Source organism: Sphaerodactylus townsendi, linkage group LG15 (assembly GCF_021028975.2).
Source record: "Sphaerodactylus townsendi isolate TG3544 linkage group LG15, MPM_Stown_v2.3, whole genome shotgun sequence".
In the NCBI taxonomy this organism is placed as follows: Eukaryota; Metazoa; Chordata; class Lepidosauria; order Squamata; family Sphaerodactylidae; genus Sphaerodactylus; species Sphaerodactylus townsendi.
The window spans coordinates 20,954,347-20,964,351 of NC_059439.1; the positions used below are offsets into that span (position 1 = coordinate 20,954,347).

The window sequence follows — 10,005 nt, forward strand, 5'->3', positions numbered from 1 at the left end:
GTGTGTGAGCGGATGGAGCTGTTTTCTTCCACCAGATTTTTAGCACCCTCCTTGTATCTCCCATCTTTCCCCTTCTGTCTTTGAGCTTTTGAACACTAAGGCAGCTGTGGCGTAGTGGCAAAGAGCAGGTGCACTCTTATCTGAGGAACCAGGTTTGATTCCCAGCTCTGCCGCTTGAGTTGTGGAGGCTTCTCTGGGGAATTCAGATTAGCCTGTGCACTCCCACACACGCCAGCTGGGTGACCTTGGGCTAGTCACAGCTTTTCGGAGCTCTCTCAGCTCCACCCACCTCACAGGGTGTTTGTTGTGAGGGGGGGAAGGGAAAGGAATTTGTAAGCCCATTTCAGTCACCTTACAGGAGAGAAAGGGGGGATATAAATCCAAACTACTACTACTACTACTACTACTACTACTCTTCTTCTTCTTCTTCTTCTTCTTCTTCTTCTTCTTCTTATGCCCCCCTTCGCAGAGCGCCGCCTGAGGCAGCCACCTAGAACTAAAGGAAGCCCTTCCCGCCTGCTCCCTTTGCCCTCTTCCTTCAAGTTCTACCCATTTGGGTCTCTCTTTTTTGTCTTTGCAGATGGCAGATTCAGGGGGACAACCTCAGCTGACCCAGGTGAGGAGAACAGAAACGAGTTGGGAGCGAAGAGATGGTTCTGAGCAGGGTTATGGTTGGGCTTTGTTGACTCTCTGTGGGTATCATTCTTAATGCTTCATGTGAGTATCATTCTTAATGCTTCATTCCTTGGCTGGATCCAACCAGGCTTTTCATTGAGTTTCACCCAGTTTCACTTCAGATGATAGTCTCCCACCCCACATGGCTTTTGTACATGATCATATTCAGAGGCAGTAAACATCTGGTACCAAGCCCTATGGCGCAGAGCAGTAAGCTGCAGAACTGCATTCGAAGCCCCACTCACAACCTGAGTTCAGTCCTGCCAGAAGTCAGTTTCAGGTAGCCAACTCAAGGTTGACTCAGCCTTCCAACCATCCAAGGTTGGTAAAATTGAGTACCCAGCTTGCTGGGGGTAAAGTGTAAATGACTCTGGAAGGCAATGGCAAACCACCTTGTAAGAATAGTTTGCCTAGTGAGCATTGTGATGTGAAATCACCCCGTGTGACAGTGATGACCCGGAGCACGCACCTTTATCTTTAAACTCTGAAACCTGGTGGGTGGCATGAGGCGACATCAGGGGAAGGCCTCAGCTTATAAGCCCTATTGTTGGCCATCTAGAGTACCTGGTTGGTCAATGTGTGACACAGGATACTTGACTAGATGGGCCACTGATCTGATCCACCAGGGTTCTTCCCATGTAGGATTTGGGGGTAGAGAAAAGGGACCCCCCCCACACACCTTTTCCATCAGTGGTAAATCTTGTTGGATACAACCCCTTCTTTCCCCCCTACTGAAGTGCTCAGAAACTTAGGCCCCTTCCACACATGCAGAATAATGCACTTTCAATGCACTTTCACAATTGTTTGCAAGTGGATTTTGTTATTCCGCACAGTAAAATCCAGCTACAAAGTTCATTAAAAGTGGATTGAAAGGGCATTGTTTTGCATTTGTGGAAGGGTCCATAGTGTAGCCCAGTGGTGGCAAACCTATGGCATGGGTGCCAGAGATGGCACTCAGAGCCCTCTCTGCGGGCACGCACAAACAGAGTGTCCCCCCAACTTACACCTAGTCTGGCCTGGGTCGCTGGGCTCGATTATTAGCATTAAACCTAAGACCTAGTTTTGGGGAAACAGTGTTGGTAACCCTGTTAAGCACTGTTAAACCCCACTGGTTTTCATGGGAAGAACTAAAGCGTGATCCTTTACCTGGGAGTAAGCTCGGTTGCTGGCAATGGGGCTTGCTTCTGAGTAAACCCTCCTAGGGTCGTGATTCAGCCGTTGGTTGCTTCAAAGCAAAGCCACTGACTACCACCCAGCTTACTCCTGAGTAACGCACGGCTCAGAGCCAACCGTTTTTTCTAAACTAAAACCTCAATATTCAGGTTAAATTGCCATATTGGCACATTGCTATAAATAAGTGGGTTTGGGGTTGCAATTTGGGCACTCAGTCTCGAAAAGGTTCGCCATCACTGGTGTAGCCCCTCCCTTTCTTTAGATGCTGTAGGAAGCATAAGATACCTTACATCTCCAGGCCTAATTAAATCTGATGGCTTGTTTTCTGTGTGTGTTTCAAGATGTTTAGGGAGGTGGTGATTTGGAGCTAAGAAACAGCAAAGGAAGGGATTGGTTCACCCTTTCTGTGCTGGCTGTTCTTCCCATGCAAATGGGCCTCCCCACCACCACAATTCTGAATATGTTTGTGGATACTGCATTGTTTTTTTCTAGCCTTGAAACTTACAATACACACTTCAACACATCTTCCTGTCCCAACAAGGATGTAAATTTGCACAGCCAAGTTTTAGCTCTTTATCTCCAATATCACTTCTTAGTAGGGCCATCAGCCTGCTCGAGATCTCTTGGAATTACAACTGATTTCCAGATTACAGACATCTGTTCCCATGGAGGAAAGAACTGTTTTATGGGATGTAATCCACAGCATTATACCCTGTATTTCCCCAGGCCCCGTCCCCAAATCTCCAGGAAGTTAGCAACTCTGTGAGTCCTGAGCCAATCAGCATATTTTATTACAATTCCTATTCAAGCAAACAAACCCCAATATTATCTGGGTTTATCCTTTGTGGTGTATCAGAGCAGAAAGTCACACCATGGTACGTTGCCACTTGGCAAACGGGTTGGCCATTTGCTGGGCTTTTATTGCATGCAATTTCATCTGTAAGATGGTGAGAAGATAAGCGTTGGTTATATCTCTTCGTGAATAAAGCAAACATCTCAGCAGCATGTGCTCCAAAAGATGAATCACTGCTTGGTAACGACAGCTATCCCTTCATAAAACCCGTACTTTGATGTTTAACTAACATATTTAAGACATTTTGCTGGTGTTACATGGTGAACCCATGATGGCCTAAGTCAGTGATGGCGAACCTATGGACGCGGTGCCAGAAGGTGGCACTTCGAACTTGCACTTTCTCTCTGTGGGCACTTTTCGCACACGGTTAGTTAGACGTAATAATGGGAGGCGGGAAGAAAATCCCCCTCCCACACACAAATCCCTAGAGCTGACGCTGGGCCACTGGGCGCGGTGACGATGCGCACGCAGTGAGGCAGAGAAGGGACTCGGCTGGCGGGCCTGGTGCCTGTGCTCTGGGTGGCTGCTGCCCAAGGGGGGAGGGTGCAGAGGAGGCAGAGATGCTAGAGAGGCACAGAGCGGTGCGCGCGGGACTTGCTGGAGACTAGAGCAGGCTGGCCCCTGCTCGAGCGGGTGGGCTGGAGGAAGAGGGAGCCAACCGTTTTTTTTTCTAAACTAAAACCTCAGCATTCAGGTTAAATTGCTGGGTTGGCACTTTGCGATAAATAAGTGGGGTTTGGGTTGCAATTTGGGCACTCGGTCTCAAAAAGGTTCGCCAACACTGGCCTAAGTCTTCTATGACATCACATTCACAAGGAATTAGTATGTTTATTTTTCATACTTTAATTTTGTGTGTGCGTGTCATTTTTATTTTGGCAAACAGTATACACAAGTAGAGGAATTATTTATATTTCAATCAGCAAATATATAGTATAGTAAGAGCTCCTAGCAAATGTCGGAACTCTAATGTTTAAGCTTCCTTTTGCTTAGGGCAAAGCACAGCAATATTAAAAATTTCTTTGTTTTAATTGTTGCCGGAACGGATCGGAACCAAAATATTTGGAAAATAAGCTCAAGCATTCTTCACAGTACCTTGCGTTAGTGAGCTGGTGTAGGGTAGTGGCTAAAAGAATGAGCTCTGAGTTAATATTTGTGTGTGTGCTCAAGGTTGTCATAAGTCACAGCTCACAACTGTAGGATTGTCACGGCAAGAGACACTTGGAGGTCCTTTGCCATTGCCCGCCTCCATGTGGGCTAAGAGAGTTCTGAGAGAACTGTGACTGGTCCAAGGCCACTCAGCGGGCGTCATGTGGAGGAGTGGAGAACAGAACCCGGTTCTCCAGATTAGAGTCTGCCTCTTTTAACCACGACACCACACCGACTCTCTATGCAAAAGATGCTGAGTTCAGATTTTGCCTCTGCTGCAAATTTATTAAGGCCCCTTCCGCACATGCAGAATAACACACTTTGAATCCACTTTCAATGCACTTTGCAGCTGGATTTTACTGTGCGGAATAGCAAAATCCACTTGCAAACTATTGTGAAAGTGGATTGAAAGTGCATTATTCTGCATGTGCGGAAGGGGCCTAAGTGGCCTTGCTCAGCCTTCCATCTGCAGTCATACTTGCCTACCTTACAGGACTGTTGTGAAGATTTATGCAAGATTTATGGTTGTGGAACCATTGAATCATTAAAAAATGTGGTAGCAATGTTGATTCAAGCCCTTGAAACTTACCTTGCTACTAAGAATTTAATATTTTATTCTGATATTGGAAGAATTTTTTCCAACCAATGTGTGCAAACAGGTGGCAGATTCCTTGAGAAAGCCATCACTGAAAGAAAGGAAGTAAATATTTTAAACTAATCCTTGGTTATTATCGTCATTATTATTATTATTTATTAGATTAGATATCCCACCTCTCTCCTTTCAGGCTCGGGGCAGCATGCAACAGTCATAAAAGCAGCAATATTAAAACATTCATTATCCCAGATCTCCTATAAATAAATATAAATTGTCAAATGGCGACTGTTCTTAATTGTTGTTCATTCACCAAAGCTGTATTGGTGAGTCTGCCTGCCAACTTTCCAAAAATTAGGTATTCCATCCTTCCGGATAACCCAAGCATTAAAAAAAGAGAGAGATAACTTTATTTTGAGAAGCAGCCATCCTATTCTATCATAGAGCAGTTTTCTAGTATGTGCATAGCTTTCGTGTCAGCTCAATTCTTTATCTCTTCCACCCTTCAGCCTGGGAAACTGACGGAGGCCTTCAAATACTTTGTACAAGGCATGGGATACAGTGAGTATCGGATCCTTAGACTCTGTTCCCATATGCGTCGCTGTAAATGTTGTGCGCTGTACTTAATGCAATCACCAGCAAGCGTTCATGGAACAGTCGTCCCTTTGCACCTCGGATGCACAGCTGCTGGAACTTTTGGACTTTACCAGTGGTGATGGCACTTTCACACGTGAATGCAGCAATGCACTTTTGATACACTTTCAAGGGCTCTTTGCGACCGGTTCTTGCTGTGTCCAATGGGAAAATTCACCTGCAAATAGTTGCTCAAGGGCATTGAAAGTGCATTATTCAGCATGTGTGAAAGTGTCGGTGAGGCTGGGGGGTTTCCAGGGCCAAGACTGATGAAGAGTCTTATAGAGCCAGCATTGTTGTTTCAATGTGCTGTTCTACCAAGTTTGATGTGATGGTCACTATTATTATAACTTAGTGATCAAGCATGTGCCTACATGAAGAAGGCCCGAGTTCTTCAGCATCTCCACTTTAAAAAACCAGGCAGTGAGATGAAGAAGAGAAGAAGAGTTTGGATTTATATCCCACCCCTCTCTCCTGTAAGGAGACTCAAGGTGGCTTACAAGCTCCTTTCCATTCCTCTCCCCACAACAGACACCTTGTGAGGTAGGTGGGGCTGAGAGAGTTCGGAGAGAACCAGGACTGGCCCAAGGTCACCCAGCAGGAATGTAGGAGTGCGGAAACACATCTGGTTCACCAGATAAGCCTCCTCCACTCAGGTGGAGGAGTGGGGAATCAAACCCGGTTCTCCAGATTAGAATCCACCTGCTCTTGACCACTTAACTATACACTACAGCTCTTCTTGAGATAATGGATGGTCACTTCCAGTCAGAGTGGGCAATACTGAGGTTGGTGGACCAATGTTCTGACTTGGTATAGGGCAGTTTTATGTATACCATGTTGACTGGGCCCTGCTCTCAGAGCTGACCAAGACTCCTTGCGATAATACAGGCCGCTCTGAGTCCTCCTTTCTGCTCATGCACTGCATCTGGGCCTCAGCTGTATCCATGCAACAGTTTAAGGACACTATTAGGCTAAGTAGCCTGAGAACCCCTTAAAGTTATTCTGATCCCATCCCCTAACAACAACAATAGTGCATTTTCATCCCCAGAGAGCCATTTTTTTTCGGTCGTGGATTGAGGTGTTCTCTCCTGTTTCTCCTCAGTCCCTCATGTACTGGACAAGAAACTGAGTCAGGGGTCAGGTACCTTCTGTGTCATTTCCCCCCCATCCCACCCCATGCCCTGGCACGCTACCCCCAACATGTCTACTCACCACCACCTCCTCTCCATGACTCCCTCACTCCCGTATGCTCCTGTAACACAAACACGCACACACAAAAAAACCCCCATTGAGACACCAACTGGTTTGCAGTGATGGTGAGCGAGCCGAAACGGCTTCATTTGGCTTTGTGTTGTGCGTCTGAGTCAAAAACGGCTGGTGATGTGCCTTTTGCTTTTGAATAACTTCCCAGGGCCAGGCCTGGCCTGTGCCAACCTGTTCTCCCTTCCGCACCATGGAAACCTCCGGTTTGCTTTCCAAAATAAGATTGCTCACATTATTAACATGTTATGCAAATCGTCTCATTTCCATCCAGCCTTGATCAGTTTGCAGCCTGTTTCCTGCATCTAGTATTTGAGGGTTTTTTGTCCAAATTTGGGCGAGGGAGGGGGAAGGAACTGTAGGAGCGGAGAATCAAACTTGGTTCTCCAGATTAGGTCCACCTGCTTTTAACCATTACACCATGCTGCCGAAGGGGGTAAAGTACTGTGGGGTGGGATGCGTGACTTCAGGCAGGGATGACCAAGTTAAAACAGGTATGTTTGCAAGATGCAGATCGGCAGTACCTATACGCCTTTAAACATAGTGTTGCCTTCTTGTAGGCTGAAAACATGTGGCATCCCCTTCTCATCCTCTGCCTATGCAGGGGATCTCTAAAGGCTTCTACTGAGAGGAGGAGGAAGAGGAGTTTGGATTTATATCCCCCCTTTCTCTCCTGTAGCTCAGGTGGCAGAGCTGGGAATCAAACCCAGTTCCTCCAGATTAGATATACTAGTTCTTAACCTCCTACGCCACTGCTGCTCCTAGATGGAGAGGTCACCTTCCATCTCCTCCTGCCCATTGTCAGTTTCTCCCTCTTGTTCTGAGATCTTCAGTGTGCAGCCAGCAGTGGAAAAAGCAAAAATCATAGATCTGGAAGAGACCACCAGGGCCATCAAGCCCAACCCCCTGCCATGCAGGAATACACAAAGCACCCCCAACAGGGGGTCATCCGGCCTCTGTTTAAAAACCTCCAAAGAAGGAGACTCCACCACCCTCTGAGGCAGTGTGTTCCACTGCCAAACAGACCTTATCAGGAAGGTCTCCCCAGTGTTTTGGTGGAATCTTCTACCTAATGTTTAGGTAGACCCCCCAACCTCGAAGAAATTGAGGATGGCAATCATGAACAACACTTTCAGTGCCAGGTCCCTATGTGACTCCCAAAGGTTCTCACGTCCACTTTGTCGTGCAAGGGGAGGTTGAGGGCATCACTGACCTGGGAAACGCCATCACTAGCTCTCGTCACTTTAGAATTAAGGCCTTGAGCTCGGAACACGGGTCCTTCCGATGCAAGGTCTTCGCCTGATTCCGCCCCTTGTCTTTTCTCTCTCCCTTCTCCCCACAGTGGCCAGTCCCTGCCTTGACGCGCCTGTCACCATCACTTGTACCTTGCCTCTCTCTCGAGTGCACTTACTCAGGGGCGGGGAGCCGGTCCGCTCGCGCACCCTGTCCCAGAGCAGCGAGGCGGGGGCACCTCAGCCTCCGGCCCCCACCATGGAGGTGTCCTGCTGAGCGCCAAGCCTGGGGACGAGACCGCCTCCCACCTCTGAACAGGACTTCTTCTGCTATACCTACAATGCACTCCGGCCACTGGGCCGTGTGACGATCTCCCCTAACGGTACTAAACATCCAGGGAGGCCCAGATGGAATGCAATGTACTCTTCTCTCTCTTTTTCTCTCTCTCTCTTTTTTTTAAAAAAGCAAACCTTAACTCCCCCCCTTTACCTTTTCTTCTCAACCAACACATACACACCTGCAGCTGTACATATCCCAAATCCCTCTTCTCTCCCATAACCGAAACCTCGTTCCAGCCCCCCACCCCGGTTTCCTTAGTGACCCTCAACACTTAGGGAGATACGGATGGAATATTATCAGCTTTCTAAATGATTAAACTCTGAGCACTTATTCTTATTCTTCCTTTGTTCTCTGTCTCTTTGCTCTCTTTGTTCCCTTAATGAGGGAGGTCTGGATTGTTTGATGTTTCTTTTCTTCTGTCTAAACCGTAACTAACCGTTGTCCCTCCCCCCTGAGTTCTGAGCGATAAATGTTCTTGGAGTTGTCAGGTTAGGGATCGGCTTGCCTCGCTCGTTTTCTCCCTCTTTCCTCCTCCAGAATGTACAGAGGCACAACTAGGACTTTTGGTAGAGGAAAACCTGAGCCCCATAAGGCTGTCAGGTCAGAATAGCCCTCCCAAAACAAGGGGGATTCCTGAGACTTTCCTCCATCCCCATCTGGCCTGGTTGGTTTTAATTCCTTTGTGGGGCTTAGGCATAATTTCATTCCCTGCTCTTTTGCTCCAGAAGAACCACGACCCTCCCATCTTTCCCCGACTTCCCCCTTCGTTGCGTTGATTTTATAGCCCTTACCACCCCATTCACACAACACTGCTTTTGTCTTACGTCCCTAAATCCAGTCCTCTTCCCGCACAAGGGCTGCATTTCTTACCTGTTCTCCGTCCTGCTCCTCCCCCTCAAAACTAATCCTTTGTAGAGCGTAGCCGCTTTGTGATGTGCATGTACGGTTTCCGCTAAGGCAGCGAGCGATTTTTTTAGCGGTTAGGGGCTTTGGGGGTGGCTGGGTAAAGCTGAACTGGGGGGGAGGAGATTTCTCTGGGGGAGGGGGGGGATTGTTCCTCTGATGATGTTTGGGGGAACCACGGGGTGGGAGACGCTTGAGCCAGACTGAGCTGTCGCGACAGTGCCAGGTGCAGATGGCAAAGGGCTACGGTGGTTTTGGCTTCGTGTAAGGAGATGGGTGGAGGAAACTGTGATTTTTCTTCTTTTTTTTTCCTTCTTTTTTTGTCAAAAAGTGCTGACTTTCAGTGGGTTCCGGCTGCTAGCTTTGAGCAGGGCTCTTGTGGTGCCGTGGAAGGTGAACGTTGGGTCAGCTTATTACGTAAAAAAGGATTTCATCTACCAGTTCTTTGATGTTATTGTCTGTATTTTAAAAAGGAAAAAAAAACCCACATGCACACCTTTAAATGTATAGATAGCAATTCTTTTGGCCATGTTACCAACTCAAAATAAGGGGGGGGGGGGAAATCTTTGGATCAGCTGTAGTGAGAGTAATCAGTATGTAAACTTTTGAGAGATACAGAACACTTCATTGAACGGCAGAGGAGAAGATTCTGTGTAACCCAAAAGCTGGAATACTCCCACCCCGGAAGCCAATGGTCCAATTACAAAGTCACCTTACTTATTCCTTAAACCTGAATAGGTGCTGGGAGTTAATGGCTCAGTGGCCTATATTAAAGGGGCATTGTTTGAATTGGGTTCCAGCTGGAATTTTTAACTCTCGCATGTAATGGGATCCTGTTGTATTTGAGAATGTGTGAGCTCTGTTTTTTTTTTCCCCCAGAGCAGTCGATGGTGAATTCCGACTCTAACAATAAAGTCTCTAGAGGAATGAGTTTTTGCTTCTTTTTCTCATGGTCGAGGGAGATGCAGTCTGCGCATTCAGCAGACCTTGGGTCCAAAGCAGGTTCCTGTGCACCCAAGGACATTCACTGAGGACTGTGCCTTTAAGATTTGACCGCAATCATGACTGCCTTCGGTGGGTCAGTCAGCGATCACCTTCAAGAAGCTTATCTTTCATTGGTCAGCTTTTACAAGCAAGGCGTATAATATTCAGCGCTTAAATGATGCTATAGATCAGGGTTCCCCAACCTTTTTGAACC

At 47.2% G+C, this 10,005-nt stretch overlaps 1 protein-coding gene across 1 annotated transcript in view; it reads left to right on the top strand.

Moving 5' to 3' along the window:
* The window catches only part of NDRG2 (NDRG family member 2), a 44,417-nt gene extending 34,680 nt beyond the window's left edge, over positions 1-9,737 (top strand). Inside the window, exons 14-16 of the mRNA XM_048516996.1 lie at positions 581-616; positions 4,949-5,000; positions 7,675-9,737. Of these exons, the coding sequence (XP_048372953.1) occupies positions 581-616; positions 4,949-5,000; positions 7,675-7,841 (255 nt within the window). The 3' untranslated portion in view covers positions 7,842-9,737. The remainder of the gene's footprint in view (positions 1-580; positions 617-4,948; positions 5,001-7,674) is intronic.
* Positions 9,738-10,005: the final 268 nt, after the last annotated feature.